Source organism: Lepidochelys kempii, chromosome 5, assembly GCF_965140285.1.
Source record: "Lepidochelys kempii isolate rLepKem1 chromosome 5, rLepKem1.hap1, whole genome shotgun sequence".
NCBI lineage: Eukaryota > Metazoa > Chordata > Testudines > Cheloniidae > Lepidochelys > Lepidochelys kempii.
This window is the reverse complement of record NC_136384.1, coordinates 13669794-13687302: the sequence shown is the minus strand read 5'-3', so window position 1 is coordinate 13687302 and position 17509 is coordinate 13669794. Positions and strand designations below refer to the sequence as shown.

Below are 17509 nucleotides of genomic sequence, written 5' to 3'. Positions count from 1 at the left end.
CCTACATTCTACCATATACTTCATGTTATAACAGTCTTGGATGATGACCCAGCAAATGTTATTTGTTTTAAGAACATTTTCACTGCAAATCTGACAAAACGCAAAGAAGGTACCAATGTGAGATTTCTAAAGATAGTGACAGCACTTGACCCAAGGTTTAAAAATCTGAAGTGCCTTCCAAAATCTGAGGGATGAGGTATGGAGCATGCTTTCAGAAGTCTTAAAAGACCAACACTCCGATGCAGAATCTCTAAAACCTGAACCCTCAAAACAGAAAATCAGCCTTCTGCTAGTGGCATCTGACTCTGATGATGAAAATGAACATGCACTGCTTTGGATCGTTATCGAGCAGAACCCATCATCAGCATGGACACGTACTCTGGAATGGTGGTTGAAGCATGAAGGGACATACGAATCTTTACCGCATCTGGCATGTAAATATCTTGTGACACTGGCTACAACAGTGCCATGCGAACGCCTGTTCTCCCTTTCAGGTGATATAAACAAGAAGTGGGCAGCATTATCTCCCGCAAATGTAAACCGATATAAACAAGAAGTAGGACTGAGTGGACTTGTAGGCTCTAAAGTTTTACATTGTTTTATTTTTGAATGCAGGGGGTTTTTTTGTACATAATTCTACATTTGTAAGTTCAACTTTCATTGATAAAGAGATTACACTACGGTACTTGTGTTAGGTGAATTGAAAAATACTATTTCTTTTGTTTTTTACAGTGCAAATATTTGTAATCAAAAATAAATATAAAGTGAGTGCTTGTACACTTTGTAGTTTGTTGTAATTGAAATCAATATATTTGAAAATGTAGAAAACATCCAAAAATATTTAAATAAATGGTATTCTCTTATTGTTTAACCATGATTAATGACACGATTAATCACAGTTAATTTTTTTAATCGCTTTACAGCCCTAATAATAACTGTTAATTTTTCGGAGTTGTGAACATGTCTTAATGATTTAATAAATTTGTTGATTGTAAATAATGGCTTCTCCAGTAGTGTGAATAACTACCAGTTAGATTTTTAGCATGATTGTGTTCAACTGGCAAACTTCAGAAAAATACTTCTATATGGGTACAGAATTACTTTACACAAGGATAGGTTTCAGAGTAGCAGCCGTGTTAGTCTGTATTCGCAAAAAGAAAAGGAGTACTTGTGGCACCTTAGACGGATGAAGTGAGCTGTAGCTCACGAAAGCTTATGCTCAAGTAAATTGGTTAGTCTCTAAGGTGCCACAAGTACTCCTTTTCTTTTTACACAAGGATGTAAGTGTAATCGAGCTATTTATATATCACTATAGCATGCTTTATTGGGTTACTACTAACCAGGTAGTCTAAAGCACTTTCTCTGTATATTGGTATAGCCTGGAAGAGAGTAGTGCACCTGTCTTGATTTTTAGCCAGTGGCTAGATCTAGTTTTGGAAACTTTTTGGATGTTCCAGGTGTTGGGGTTGGTTTGTATGGTAGCATACGTAATTTTTCTGGGTTGGTTTGTTTTTTGAGGAGGAAGGTGTGACGGGTTGGATCACAGAAGACCCCTTGGGAACTGCCAACTGATGTGCTTAGACTACCTCTAAGCCTGTGTCCCCTGCCAGCTTGGGACTTCAGAGCCCTGCCTGGTTTGAGCCAGACACGCTTGCCTGCTACAGACCCAGACCCAGGTCTGAACAACGTCCCACAAAAGCTGCAGGCTAAACTGGAAACCGCTTAAGAAGTGTTCCTGTCTCTAACACTCAGATGCCCAGCTCCCAGTGGGGTCCAAACCCCAAATAAATCCATTTTTATCCTGTATAAAACTTATACAGGGTAAATTCCTAAATTGTTCACCCTCTATAACACTGATAGAGAGAGATGCACAGCTGTCCCATCCCCCAGTATTAGTACATACTCTTGGTTAATTAATAAGTGTAAAGTGATTTTATTAACTACAAAAGGTAGGATTTAAGTGGTCCCAAGTAATAACAGACAGAACAAAGTAAGTTACCAAACAAAATAAAATAACAGACAAGTCTAAACCTAATACAGTAAGACAGTGATTACAGATTAAATCTCACCCTCAGAGATGTTCCAGTAAGCTTCTTTTATAGATTAGCCTCCTTCTAGTCTGGGTCCAGCAATCGCTCTCACCCCTGTGGTTACTGTCCTTTGTTCCAGTTTCTTTCAGGTAGCCTCTCCACCCCGAAAGGATATCTCTTGAGACAGCTGAAGACAAAATGGAGGGGTTTCCAGGGGCTTAAATAGACTTCCTCTTGTGGGTGGACACCCCTCCCTCCCCCTGTGTAGAATCCCAGCTACAAGATGGAGTTTTGGAGTCACATGGGCAAGTCACATGTCCATGCATGACTCAGTTTCTTACAAGTGGCAGCCATTGTTTACATGCTACCTTGAACATCCTCAGGTAGACTTCTTATGTGGATTGGAGTCTTCCAAGATCCATTGTCCATTTAAGTGTTTGACTGGGCACTTAACTTGCAAATTCCTTTCTAAAGAAGCTGACCAAATGCCTTACTAAGGCTGCTTAAAATCAAACAAGTAACACAGCCAATATTCATAACTTCGAATGCAAAAATGATACACGCATACAAATAGGATGAATATATTCAGTAGATCATAACCTTTGCAGAGATATGTTACATGGCATATGTAGCATAAAACATATTCCAGTTATGTCATATTTACATTCATAAGCATATTTCCATAAAGCATTATGGGGTGCAACATCACAGAAGGTAGCAAACCTGCATGAAATTTTTGTTTTCCAATATTTCAACCAGCTCTGGCAGTGTCCATATCTTCCAGGGTGCACTGCTGTAAGTGAAAAAAGAAAAGGAGTACTTGTGGCACCTTAGCGACTAACCAATTTATTTGAGCATGAGCTTTCGTGAGCTACAGCAGTTTGCTGACAGAGAAACGTGAGGCAGTGAAAATGCTAAGTTTTTGAATCTACGTAAATGTGAACTGTTGCTCTACAATGGCTATGATTAAAAAGGAAACTGATTAGGTTTTGAAAATGACTTGATAATTGAGTATTACAAGCACTGAACCAAGAACAAACAAATCAACATACTGCAAGGAAGTTGTAATTGAGATTTGGTGGTTGTGTCAAATTTTCTTTTAAGACATTTATTAATATAAAGTTTGCTTAAAGTTTTGTGGATTCTTTGTTTATAAACCATCTATACATGTTACTATTCTTAAATGGCAGGGTACAGGATAACTTCTGTTTTTTCATTGTTGTATAACATGAACCAAAAGTTTAAACTGGTCTGAAGTACTCTTCAGGAAAATATGGCTATATGCAGTAGGTACTCTAGCCATGGCTCAAATGAAAGTCCCCATGTAGATTGAAGACGGATGTCCTAGTCTTTGTATATATTGGATGCTTATATACTATGGTGTTGGGTGCCAGTATAAGGACACAATAACATAAGAATGGCCATACTTGATCAGACCAATGATCTATCTAACCCAGTATCCTGTCTACTACCAGATATTGAGGGAATGAAGAGAGGCAATTATTGGGTGATCCATCCCCAGTCATCCAGTCCCAGCTTCTGGCAGTCAGAGGCTTAGGGACATTGGAGCATGGGGTTGCATCCCTTACCATCTTGGTTAATAGTCGTTGATGGACCTACCCTCCATAGAATAACCTAGTTATTCTTTTGACCTTCACAACATCCCCTGGCAACGAGGTCCATAGGTTGACTGCATTGTACAAAGTACTTCCTTATGTTTGTTTAAAACCTGCTGCCTATTTATTTCATTGGGTGACCCCTGGTTCTTGTGTTATGTGAAGTGGTAAATAACACTTTCTTATTCACTTTCTCTAATCCATTCATGATTTTTTCAGACCTTTCTCAAGACCTCTTCTGCCACCGCTCCCTCAGTTGTCTCTTTCCTAAACTGAACTGTCCCAGTCTTTTTAATCTCTCCTCGAATGGAAGCTGTTCCATACCCCTAATAATTTTTGTTGCCCTTCTCTGTACCGTTTTAAATTCTAGTATGTCTCTCTTGTCATGGGATGGCCAGAACTACATGCAGTATGCAAGGGGTGGGCATACTATGGGTTTATATAGTGGCATTATATTTTCTCTTCTTACGTATCCATTTCCTAATGGGCTCTAACAAGGACCACTTTTGCTTTTATAATAGTAATGTCAGTTAGTAGCGTCAGCATAGGAAACCTTTCCAAAGAGATCTGGGGTCAAATTTTGATGTACATGTGCATGGCTTGTTGGCGGGGATAGCATTTTCCTCACAGAACTCAGTACGTACTCTTTTAAAAAATGACTCCAATATTAGAGTGAAATTTCACTTTTTTTTTTTTTTTTTTGCATCTGTATACCCTTGCAAACCATGAAAGTGAAACCATATTTTGCAGCTGCAATGAGTTATGGCATCCCAGCTGTACGTTTTGAGCAATGCTAGTTAAGTACCTCTGTATCTTCTAGTGGTATTGAAACTTCATTTTGTTAGTATTTCTGTAGGGCATTAAATTTTAAAAGTACTGTGCATTGTGCCTCTAGTGATCTCCACTTTTGGGTGGCTTGTGGAGCTGCTTTTGTTTTAGTCATGATGAAATACTTAATTTTGATTTAGGGATATTCTTTTGTAACCAAGTGCAGATTTCATACACGATTTTTAGAAGGCTTCTTTACCATATAAACTACCTAAACCAGAACACGAACCAGGAGTTTTTCTATCTGTTGGAGGTGTGTGTTTGTAAAAGCAACTGATAGTCTTGAAAGATAATGTTAAATTAGACATAGTATAGAACCAAACCGTAGAATTTCCTTGAATGATTACTACAGTGGGAACTGCCAGCAATAAGGGGAGACTTGATAAAAATTAATGCTAAATCCAGGAAGAGGAAATGGACAAGTATTCCCACCTTGAGAATCTGGCCACAATATAAAAGCACAATTGTGCTACATGTTTGCATTCCTGAAGCAATTAAACCCTTCTCCTTGCTGGGTATCATGCTTATGAATTCACTTTTTAAAAAATGTTTTCAACTGCAATATTTTTCAGCCTTTCAAAGCCATAAGCATCCGCAAAGATAGGGTGAGACGGGCCAGTAAGACCCTTTCAATTAACTTGCAAATTGTGAAGAGGAGTGATATTGAGCAATTGTTGGCAGTATCATTTGTTGGCTTCCCATGTTTGAAGAGGGCAATGACTGTCACTTCATGACAGCTTTTTAGGCTTGTCACCTGCTAAGTATGACTGTCTTTTAAGAGTTCTCAAGGTGAATAACGATGATGATCTACTAAGAAACTCATGCTGCAGACTACAAGCAAACTGCAAGATGCAATATTAATGGTTATGAACTCATTGCTGCTGTGAATGATGTTCAGTGCGGCCTGGGCAGGGTCTTAAAGATGTCTCAGTCCTGAAGGATCCCAAGACCATGGGAATTTCTATTGCTGCAGTAAGAACTTGGACAACTGACCGTAATGAATGCGTGCAAACCTCCAAATCTTGAATGGCTGAAGCCTGCATTTCCATTTTTTCCCCATTTGGCTGTGTACCTTGGTAACTTAAATAGCCACCACTCAGAATAGGGCTATAGCAGACATGATGCAGCTGGTGGACCTCATTTTGCAGATGTCTACCATCTTTGTTTAGGTTCAAAATCAGGGACTTCTTGCTTTGGCAGATAGAACACTGAACGCAAACTGGACCTCTGCTTTCTGATGAAAGACAATAGTGGTTTTCCTCTGAAAACTCAGACAGTGCTTGGAGACTTTGCTTGCAGCCAACACTGTTCTGCTATTCTGCAAGTCAGTTTAGATGTGCATTGCATATGCCGCAGTAATTGTAGAAAGGATACACCATATCTGATCAATCCCAGGACTCTCTGATCGCCTTGTTTATGTTCTTACCAAAGGTGCTGTGAAACATATTTCTCACAGCTATCACATGGTCTATGCTCCTTGTGGCAGCTGAAGAGTATGAGAAGAACTATGATCTGGACACAGCAAAAGCACTAATTGTCATGGAACGCTGCATGCCTGAAAAGATGGAACAAAATAATGGAGGGTCTTCGCTACGCTCATTCTAGTAGTAAAGCCTGGGCACTCCTCTGTGAGCTTGAAGTCACTGACCTGGGAAAAACACTGTCAACCAAAAGTGACAGCCAATGCGACCTCTTGTAGTTCGAAAACCAAAACTGACCTGTTTGGCTAGACAGAAGGTTTAGAAAGAGCTCTTTCTAAACATCCAACAAAGTTCTGCCACTTAACCTGTATATCCCCGTATTCCATAGTAGAAAAACTGAAGGGTCTTGTGGCTACTAAAAAAGGAAAAGCTGCTCGCAAGGATAGCATTGTTAGCATGTTAGAGTAAGGCTGTAGAAGTGATTTTGGGCAGTTGGGAGGAACATCACCACTTTTTACTTAACAGATGTGTTCTCTGTGCATATTCTGATTTAATAGAAGTCAATAGAAGTGTTTTACTTCTGTTAGTCCTGCACAATTGTCAGTGAGTCCAAGAATTTTGCCTGATGAATTATTACCAGTGATGACGCAAAAGTCAAGAATTTTTGCTTGATGTTCAGATCCCAGGCTGTTTGCAGGACTGACAGGAAAAACACTTAAAATAAAATAAAATTTTAAAAAAAAATTTGTAAACCAGGCATGCTTGAGCTAGCGTTTTATTGAGAGAGAGTGAACCCTTAAAACGCCATTTTTACTGTCAGTTTGAAGTACACATCAAGCTCTACAAATTAATATTTAGAGGTTGGCTGCAGCCAAGCCCTAAACAGAGCTTTACTTGGTGTAATTAGTTCCATATGAGTTTTTTACATGAAATATATCAAGATAATTAACTACTGATTTTGTGTGTGAAAGAGAACTGGTTTTAAAATAAAACAGACTTGGATTATGCATAATCCCATTTAGTAGACCCAGGAAGGCTCTTGAGACTGAAAACAAACAACTCGCTGTGTGTATTTGAGAATTAAGGATTTGGAGGGCAAATAGACTCTTATGGTTGATTTTAGAGTAACAGCCGTGTTAGTCTGTATTCGCAAAAAGAAAAGGAGTACTTGTGGCACCTTAGAGACTAACCAATTTATTTGAGCGTAAGCTTTCGTGAGCTACAGCTCACTTCATCGGATGCATCCGATGAAGTGAGCTGTAGCTCACGAAAGCTCATGCTCAGATAAATTGGTTAGCCTCTAAGGTGCCACAAGTACTCCTTTTCTTTTTTCTTATGGTTGAGCAGCTAAGGAGTATAGTTATTTCCATATGACTTTTTGAAGGGATGAGTAGTTCATATATTTGCATACTAGCAATGTAGTGGTTTTTTTTTTTTTATCTTAAAAAACCAAACCACATGTAGGCTAATGTAATACTCCTGCCTTTCCAAATGATCATGAGACTTTTACCAGCTCAGGCTCCCCCTCAACCCCCCCAAAACAAAAACAGCCTATGGGCCCACCCTTGGCTCCCTTTCTGCATAGTAAGAAAAACTTGTTTATTATTTGTTTAATATTTAATAAAACTTGTTTAATATTTTATGGATCCTGATCCTTCCCAAAATCTGAGATTTCTGGACTACTGCCCTCTTTAGATGCTGGCAGCCCAGGCTGTTATGCGGCTCAGAGACTTGGCCATGCCACTTATGACCTTGCCCCCAAATTCTCTGCCTCCAGTGGTACAATCAACATGGCAGTTCAGGGCTTCCAAGTTGCCTGTTGCAATCCTAGTTTTTATAGGCAATCTTTGGAGCCATAGCGGCAAAACCCACACCCACTCTTTTCTACTTTTAAGAGATGAAAATTTCATGGGCCTTTTCTCACTGACAGGGAGGACAAATGGAGAGCCCCCAGACTTGTAAACAAGTCTGAACTGCTTCAGTATTATGGGTGAGATTGGTCCCAGAAAAGAAATCCATAAGGTAACACATTTTGCACCCTGTTCTCATGTTAAAATAATTACCACCACAAATGGCCAAGTAGGAGTCAGTAAGAGGATTCTGCCATTAGTCTGATTTCCTCCCTGCCTCCTTAAATATTCATAAGGGGGATCTCCAGGCATATTTAGGCCTTGTCTACACTACAAAGTTTTGTTGGCAAAAGTTATGCCGCTTTAATTAAAGCTCTGTGGCATGTCTACACTAGCTCCTTGTGTCACCAGAGTGCATCCACATTCTTGCATCAACAGAGAGCAGTGCATTGTGGGTAGCTATCCCACTGTGCAACTAGCCGCAGGGTGCTTTGGGAAGGGTTTGCAATGCCTCGGGGGGAGGAATAGCTCAGTGGTTTGAGCTTTGGCCTGCTAAACCCAAGGATTGTGAGTTCAATCCTTGAGGGGGCCATTTAGGGATCTGGGGCAAAAATTGGGGATTGGCCCTGCTTTGAGCAGGGGGTTGGACTAGATGACCTCCTGAGGTCCCTTCCAACCCTGATATTCTGTGATTGGGCAGGTACAATGTCACATGACACAGATTTCTCAATCCCATGTTCCAGGTATCCTAGTAGATTGTCAGCTGCTTTTCAATTGAAATGTTGGGGGGAGGTAGAGGAGAGTGGTGTGTGTGGGGCAGGGGAGACATCAGGCTGACTGACCTATCCTATCAGACCCCAGCTCGGCTAAGCAGTCTCTTCCCCAAGTCTCTTCTGGCCTGCCTGCCTGGGGTTTTCTGTGATTCCCTCCGAATTCTCCCACAGCCTCTTCAGCTGCTGGAAGTGACATCCTGAGCAGCTCTGTGAGCTCTCCCTGCTGAGGAATGTCAAAGCAGCACAGCAGTTGTCCTGTTCTCCCCCGCTCCCCTGTGTTCCTAGTGCAGGGCAGAACAGGAGCATTCCACATTAATGATTTGCTCTTTGTTCCCCAAAGGGAGCTGCACGCTCAGCTGTCAGATACTTCCTGGAGCTTTGAAAGGGAAGGGGCGCAGGGCAGCAGAGTTCAAAACAGTGAGCAGAGAGGTCACGGCAGGCATTGTGGGATACTGGTGGAAGCCAGTTATGTCGACAAAACAAACAGCAGTGTCTACACTGATGCCTTGTCACTTTGCCACAAAAAGCTTTATGCCTCTCGTTGAGGTGGTTTTATTTTGGCTGCAAAACAGCTGAGTTTTGCCACCAAAATAGCTAAGTAGTGTGTGCATGCCTCCCGTGTTGTTGGCAAAAGCTTTATATTGTAGACAAGGTCTTCGTATAGATGGTTTTCTTTAGCATTGAGGTCTGGTAGTTTCCAAAGGTGTAACTTTCTTCACCACTCCTGGGATTAAAGCAGTTTTCCAGTGAATCGTTGTTCTCCACCTGGCCAATAACAGCTTGTGCACATGCTTGTCTGATAACTACTTACTGTAATATCTCAAACTCTACTTATATTTTTATGAGGATATGTGGGAGGAAATGCAGGGTTGATGTTTGCTTTGCATGTTCGCCTGACACCCAGCGAAAATTTTGGGACACTTCAACCCTGTATAGTCCCTTGTAAAATCTAGGAATAAAATAAACCTAGTTTTCCAAGCTTCTGAAGAGGGCAAAAATGTCATTTTAGTATTAAATGTAATTTTAATATTAAGCTATCTGACTATAATTGAATGATTCATATCCATTTCTCATTGATAATTGCATGCAATCAGCAGCAACTCCATTATTATGTGACCTTTGTTTTGTTCAAGAAAGCAGAGTTGTGGACTCTATTAACTCACCACCCATGCAATCATTTGGACTTTTATTAGTGGACCATTCTGTTTTAAAGCTGCTTTGCATGTCTTCTCTCAGTACAGAGCAGTATTCAGAGGTTCCAAGAGAAGTTTTTTATCTTTGCTTTAACACCTCAGCAAGTCAGAGAAATCTGCATTTCCAGGTAAGAGGGAGTGCCTGGCATTCATTTGTGAGCATGTGTTAAATCACTGCTTTTGCAAAGTTGCAGGGGAGTTTCAGAAAAATCTTCCTTCACATCTCTTCGCCTGTGGAACAACCTTTCAAGTAAAGTGGTGGGTGGGAGCCTATTATTCAGTACACCTAAAACTAGTGTTTGTACAAACACATAATGGTTATGTTGGGGGACAATCCTACATCATCAGGGAGTTAGATAAGAAGATGGGACCTGATTATTTGAAATCAAATAGCCTTCATGGCTGCTGCAAGAGTGGCAGACTGTTTTCTTCCCATGTTCCCTGGTTGCTGGTAGGGATGTAAAATATTAACTGGTTAACCGGTAAGTATTAGTCTAACCGTTAACCCACCCTAACCATTAACCCCATGTGTGCGGGTCTCGACCAGGTTCTGGCAAGAGGTGATTATGGCAACCAAGAAAGGGTAGGCATCACGAGGGTCAGTGGGAGCCTACCCCTGTCTTAAAGGGGCTGCGTTGATATTAATGCTCTAGCCCAACAGGGTTTTTGTCCCAGGGGCTTTGCAGGGATGGGGGAGGGTGGGCACGGCCAGCCAGGCAGGGTGTGCGTGTTTGGCCAGGGAGGTGGGCAAGGGCTGCGGGCCCTGTCGGAGGGGGGTAAAGTCGTCCCCTGGCTTCTCCCTGTGCCACTGGAAGGGGTTTGGCTGCAGAGGCAGTCTGCACACTGGTAAGGAAAGCTGCTGCTGGGGTGGCATGGAGTGTGTGCGGACGCCGCATCGGGACAAACTAGGTACCTGTGGCCCCTATCCCTTTTCCTGGGTACTGAGGATGTGAGGGAGGTCCTGGGCCCCCTCAACTACTCTAGGCTCTCTTGGCTAGGCCTGTTGTCACCCCTGGTATGAGCTCAGCTGCCCTTCCCATCTGTCTGGGGCAAGGCAGGGAGGGGAGATACGCCATCCTCGGAACAAAGGTGCTGCCTGAAATGGAGAGAGTCCTGCACATGAGGCCCGAATCTCTGTTTAAACTATTAAATCTGTTATCTTTTAAAACGATATTTACATCACTAGTTGCTGGGGTGGGATGCTGCTTCTACCCTCTATCCTTGTTTGTCAGTGGAGTGCGGTAGGGAGGACCTCCTTTGGGCTGGTTTTCCCGCCTCAGGTGGCATCGGATTTTTTTTTCTCCCCTCTCTCTTCACGACTTCCTTGGAGTCCCAAGACCTTGCACAGACCTAGTTTATCCTTTTAATTAATACAAATAGATTGTTTTGGTTACAAGTGCTTTGTTCTTGTACTACATGGGTAGTGTAGTAATGAGAAACTTCAGAGTCTTGAAAGTAACTAGAGATGTTGGAGCAGGTCTGTCCTTTTTTAAAATGTGATAAATTGGGGTGTGAGATTTTGTTTCCCCTCCAATCCCTGCCCCTCTCTTTCTCTCAATGGACTTCCTTTTTTTTCTTTTTCCCTCAACAGGGACTTCTTGCCAGGGGGCAGGAGGGACTACACAGTCCAAGTTCAGCTAAGGTGATATAAGGTTTTTCTTACATTAAGTTTGTACTTGATTATTTTAATTCAAATATATTTTAACACATATAAATAGTTTTGAGTGTAACTCACTTAAAAATGAAATTTCTCTTTTGGAAATAGGTTATGCTTAGCAGAGACTAGCTGCCCTCAAGAAGATAACTATCCCAATAGTTTGTGCATTAAAGTAAATGGGAAGTTATTTCCATTGCCGGTAAGTTGTTGAAATTCTATTCAATATGTAGCTTTTGCTGATAGATTTGTGTCCTTAAAGTCTAAAGTGGGGGAGAAAAAGGGCCTGACTTTTTTCAAAAATATGCTCACAAATTTATGCCTAATTTGCCTGTACAGTTACTGATCTATACATCGGGCATTTTTAGGCACTGATGATCACTAAGATACCAATGCTAATATTTATCATTTTACATGTTAAAAGTACTATGTAGATATTAATTAATTTTGGTCCATTTGTGACAAAGATAAATTGCAGCATAAAGATTCATCTTAAAAATTCTGACTGTGGCTGTGAGGGAAGCCTCTCTACTTAGCATCTGCAAAATCTTATCAGGTTTGCTTTGGTTGTATGCAGTCTGTTTTTAATCTGAGTGTGCTTTCTTTTTTTTTGTGCTCAGTAGATGGCTTGAATTCCTGGAGTTGTGAGGAAATTTGGCTCCAAAATTTGAGCCATTTATAGCTGTTGGTATATAGCAATATTCATGGTGAGGATGAAGGACAGACAAATACTAGGCCAATAGACAAATACAAACATTGACAAAAAGTGGTGGAGCCAAACAATGTTAGCAACTGTGGGAAACTTTTTTTGCAAAATCTCCCAAGCACAAAGAAGGCTAATGTGAGACTCATTTCTACGGGCAGGTGTTTTCATAACAGTTAACATTTGGGCAAGGTCGTGACTTGTATGCACTAGAACTCTGAAGCTTGAGGGTAGATGAAAATGGAGGAGAACATTTCCCATTTACAGATGATCTTTGTACAGCTCTGTAAAGCTGTACAGAACTTTTCTATATTGATAACCGTTTCGGGACAGAGCATGGAACTTGATGCATACCCAATCACTAGACTGAAGTAAAGATCTCTTTGCTAGTGATTAAAAGAGACTTATTGGGATGGGAGAGAAGGGTAGGTTTGTAACTGATTTGTGATGGCAAAATACAAAATGAGTGCCAAAAAATAACTCTGTATAAAAACTTCTGTTTTCCAAAAACCTTGTAATGGTGTCTCTTTGGTAGATTTCAGAGTACAGTCAGAGGAGTTCCTAAAATTTTAGAGAGACATTTCTTTTCTTCCTTATTGCAGGGATATGCTCCACCACCAAAAAATGGAATTGAGCAGAAGCGACCCGGCCGCCCGTTGAATATTACATCTCTAGTTAGATTATCATCAGCAGTGCCAAATCAGATCTCCATTTCTTGGGCATCTGAAATTGGAAAGGTAAACTATGTTCTTTGAAGTATGAGATTTCCACTCTCTTCCCATCCAGTAGCTTGCTAGGAAGAAAACATTTATCTTAGAAGCTTTAATAAAAAGTTAAATAGTTTACAGGAATGTAGGGCTTGCAGAAAAGTTCCATAGAGCGTGTGCATGATTAATGACTATAGGAGAAAATCTGGTGCCGTTGAAGTCAATGGCAAAACTCCAATGAGTTCAGCAGTGCCAGCATTTCACCTGAAACTTATTAAAGTAAAACAATAATGTAAAAGGATTTAGAATTCCTTCAGAGAACAGTTTTTTTATTCTTCACTGTTTGTAGTGAGATGAATAATAAAAATGACTAGTAATGAAAGGAACTTGCCATTTCCTAACTTGATATAGTTTGTGACAAAGAAAATGCTCTGTAGCATGAGTCTTCTATGAGGCAGTTGGCCATTAAGATCAGTGAGAGAAATCAGTGGGCACAGGAGCAGACATTTTGAAAATGACCAGACATGCCTTGTCTCCAGCCACCCTCATACAGACATGCATTTGAGTTTCCTATTTTCTACCCAAATGCTGTTCATTTTTCAGTAATGTTTTCATGAAACCAATTTTAATTTCACAATTTAGTAAATAAAAGAAGTTACTTGAACATAGCTAAGTCTCCGGTTTTTCTCTCACACTAAGTTCAGTGGCACTGCTCATGATAAAACTGAGCATGTGCATAATTATCTGTGGTTATAATGAGTAGCATATCATCCTCTGTTGCAAATAGAGCCTGGTCCCTCAAGGGGCTGAGTGACTTCAGGGTGGGTGGAGAGGAAGAGACTCAAAGTAATTCTCTCCTTTCCCTAGTCTCCATTTTTCTAAGGGAGCTGTGGTATACCTTTTAATTTATATAAGCTTTAATTGTTTCTAGTGGAAAAGAGTATTTTGAACTCCAAGTGGCAGGGAGGCCAGCGTGCGTGAGCACCACCACCCCCCGCACTCCAGCCCCCCCCACCCCCCCCCCAAAAGCAGCTCTAGAAAATCTCACTTTCTTGTGAAAATACAAAGGCCACTGTCAAGTAATTTAGGATTTAAGATTTTTTTTTCAAAAGAGACATATATTAATAGAACTGTTTTCATGATCCTTTTTAAAAATTCACATGAAAACTGTTTGTTAGAATTGAAACTTATCTTCAGTGTGTGTGCAGTTCAGATATTAAAGCATTCTACCCATGCATGGAAACCAGAAAGATAAACTGATCAGTTTATTTTCACTGCCTGTGATGAAAGTGGAGTGCAATAAGTAAGCCACATAAATTGTGTAAAGTAAAATGAGACTAGGAACTGCTGAAAGATGAGGCTTTTTTAAAAAACAAAACACTGCAAGTGGAAAAAGAGGGAGTCAGCCATACAAAGTTATAGACTCATGTAAATTTTCATGGAGAAGACAAATAAGCAAAAAGAACAGACTGAGTTTGAGCTACGCTATCAAAAAAAGTGTGCTTACGGTGGGTTTGTTAACCTATACTAGCTAATGTAAGTTAAAGTAGCAATGAAGACATGACAACTCTGACTTGATCTTGGGTTAGTAGCTCAAGTTCAGCCCCAGGCTCCCATATGGGCTTTAGCTTTAAGTTGCTACCTCGAGTTAAAAGCAGAGTTGCCATGTCTTCATTGCTTATTTTAACCCGAGTTAATACATTTATTTGTAGTGTAGACATACTTTCAAGAGGCTAAAGGGAACAAGGGTGTTTTAGAAAAAAATGTATTAGAGGAAAAATTAGTTCTAAAAGGAATTTGGTTTTAATAAAGGAGGGAAATCAATGATGGCTGAAAGGTTGATACTGAATTTGTTTTTTAAAATGTCTTTGACAAGAAAGCTAAAGGAAAGAGTTCGGACAACTAGGAGGTGAGGAAGACCATATTAAAATGGCTATTGATAAAGAGCAGGTAAGGGATACTTGAAAAATTTCAAGATCTATAATTTAGTTGGTGTGGAAGATAGTCGCCCTGTGATTATTAAGTGAAGTTAGCAAGGAACTTGCTGTATGACTGACACCCCAGTTCTAAAGTTGGGAAAACTGATGAGATGCCAGAAACATGTAGTATCTTTACTCAAAAAAGGAACAAGGTTTGATCTTGACAACTACATTCTGTAAAATAAATATTAGAGAGGAAGACAACCTGTAATGATTCCCTCATAGTATTCAGCATTTATGTGAAGCCAGTGGGAAAGCTGGTTAGACAACTTAGGTCTAGTGACATTATAGCCCATCTCATTTCAAATATACTACAACTGATGCTAAACGCATCAAGCCATCTGCATAGCAACATGGATTGCTGCAGATACATCAATGCGGTATTCTCTGTGCACTGGTTCCCAAGGCTCCTTTTGTGCAAAGTGTGAAGTACTCTGACACTGAAGCCTGTGGGACTACTTATAAGATGTAATCTAAGCACACGGTGAAGTCCTTTGCTAGATCCAAGTCAGAATGCTCAACATCTTGCAGGATTGAGCCCTGAATTCAGTAGTCTGGTTCAAGGTCTCTGTCATGAAATTAGAAACCTTTCATGGTATTGATCCCAGCTTCTGAGAAATCCCCTCTCCCTCAGTGATCATAACCTCCCACAATAGCTACATTCACCGGTGATAAATCTGTTAACTGATAGTGGAAGTCTTGTGAATGCAGAACTTTCACAGGAGCTGGATCTACACTCTGGAAATTGTGCCTGCAAGAGACAAGTATGATCACAGACTGCTTTAGAACTCATTCAAAAACTCTCTCTCCCCCTTCCCCCCGGCTTCCCTCAGTCCCCTCACATGCATGTAGACAACTTTTGTGCACCCAGACATGACTATTCCTTCAACAGGTTTCAAAGGAAGAAATGTTTTTGTTTCTATTTTTAAATACTTAGGAGTGTTTCTGTATTTAAATAGGAGGCACTCTGATACTACAGTGATGGGAGCCATAAGACCACAGCTAAAAGAAAAGAAAACTGGCTGTGAAGAACTGTAAACAAAGGGTTATAAGCAGCACATTTTGTTGGAGGGGAAGTGTCTTTTGGGGGTACTGTAGTGTCTTAACCTTCATCAGTGAGCTGAAAGAAGTGATAAGTGAGTTAATGAAATGAGCAGATGGTATGAATTAGGGAGCAGTGGTAAACACCAGTGAGGACCGAAAATTGCAAACTGAGATCTGATTTAGAAAATATAAGCAAGGAAAAATAGACCAAAACAGGTCAATAATGGAGAAACCTCAAAAGTAGTAATAGTACAAGAATACACCAGACTAGGCTTGATTTTGCTATGAAACAGTAGTAAATAGACCAATACCTTCACATATGTGGCGCAAAGTTATATCATAGCCCAGGAAGGTAATGGGTGTGACCACACCTGAAATAGTGTGCTCTGTTCTGAGTTTGACCAAAAAGATGGTGACAAATTGAAGGGAGTTCAGAGGAGAGCATCTAAAGTTATTTGAGGCCAAGAGTGCTAAATTTGCAGGAAGAGTGAGTTAAATATTGTTTCATTCATTTGAGTGATAGTTATGTGTGGGATATGCCTTCTAACATTGCCAGCATATAAATAACAAGAACAGGTGGAGGTATTGTTTGACATTGTAAAAGGAAGTATAACTGGGAGTACAGGGTTGCAGGTAAGAAGGGGAAAACTTAGGGTAAATCGGGGAAAATTTTCTGCTGGTGAGATCTGTAGTACTGAGGAATAGTCTTTCAAGTGAAGTATCAGAGTTCAGTTCTTCTAATACAATTTAGACAATACGAGATATTAATAACTACTACAGAGAACTATTGCACACTGGAGGTAGGATAGAAGAAATTAAATAATCTATCTCTACATTATTACTTTTTCCCTGAAGCAAACTCCCGTCTTGAGCTCTGATCCACTCTGCTACTGGTATTGGAGATGTCTAGACATATTACTCTCCTGCAGTTGTTCATTTGGGAGCCTGCTAAAGAGATGTGGGAGAAAGTAATAGTGTTAGAATTAGTCTGAAATCTGCACTAATAATGATTATGTGGGCAGGCATGTGCTTTTGTATAAACAGTTTTATATTCTGTTTTGGGTCACCTTTTGAGATACCTACCATAAAACTGACAAACACATGACTTGACATTTGGCCAAGTTCTCTGTTGGTGTAAGAGGGTGGAACTTTGTGAAGAGGTGCACTGTCTTGAACCAATTGTGAATTTATCCCACTGATTGCAATAGCTTCAAACTTTGGTCAGCAAATTAATAAATGGCTTTATTTAGGAAGAAATTCCATTTCTGCACCATCATTAATCTATAGAAATATTTCAAAAAGGTGTGACCAACGGAGAACTGATTTACATTTAATTCTACTAGCATATTTAAATCTTACTGTATTGTGAGGTATGTCTGTTACTGCATGAAATAAAACTGGTTGTTTTTGTATTTTTTTTGTTTTTGATTTAAAAGGCAGGGAAACAAAAATGATTAGGGGACTGGAACACATGAGTTATGAGGAGAGGCTGAGGAAACTGGGGATGTTTAGTCTACAGAAGAGAAGAATGAGGGGGGATTTGATAACTGCTTTCAACTCCTTAAAGGGGGTTCCAAAGAGGATGGCTCTAGACTGTTCTCAATGGTAGCAGATGACAGAACAAGGAGTAATGGTCTCAAGTTGCAGTGGGGAGATTTAGTTTGGATATTAGGAAAAACTTTTTCACTAGGAGGGTGGTGAAACACTGGAA

At 40.2% G+C, this 17509-nt stretch overlaps 2 protein-coding genes across 10 annotated transcripts in view; one reads left to right on the top strand and one right to left on the bottom strand.

Moving 5' to 3' along the window:
- PIAS2 (protein inhibitor of activated STAT 2) overlaps positions 1–17509 on the top strand; it is a 54364-nt gene that overhangs the window by 15384 nt on the left and 21471 nt on the right. For 8 of the 9 annotated variants that reach the window (XR_012158838.2, XM_073343470.1, XM_073343475.1 and 5 more), the window contains 4 exons: positions 9755–9839; positions 11303–11353; positions 11477–11567; positions 12671–12805. Coding sequence is in view for 8 of the 9 variants with exons in the window: in XM_073343470.1 (XP_073199571.1) it covers positions 9755–9839; positions 11303–11353; positions 11477–11567; positions 12671–12805 (362 nt within the window). In the remaining variant the exon portion in view is untranslated. The remainder of the gene's footprint in view (positions 1–9754; positions 9840–11302; positions 11354–11476; positions 11568–12670; positions 12806–17509) is intronic. The other variant, XM_073343474.1, reaches the window with a different exon arrangement.
- Positions 1937–17509, bottom strand: part of LOC140911119 (uncharacterized) — a 36511-nt gene continuing 20938 nt past the window's right edge. Inside the window, exon 4 of the mRNA XM_073343478.2 lies at positions 1937–2823. Within this exon, the coding sequence (XP_073199579.1) occupies positions 2624–2823 (200 nt within the window). The 3' untranslated portion in view covers positions 1937–2623. The remainder of the gene's footprint in view (positions 2824–17509) is intronic.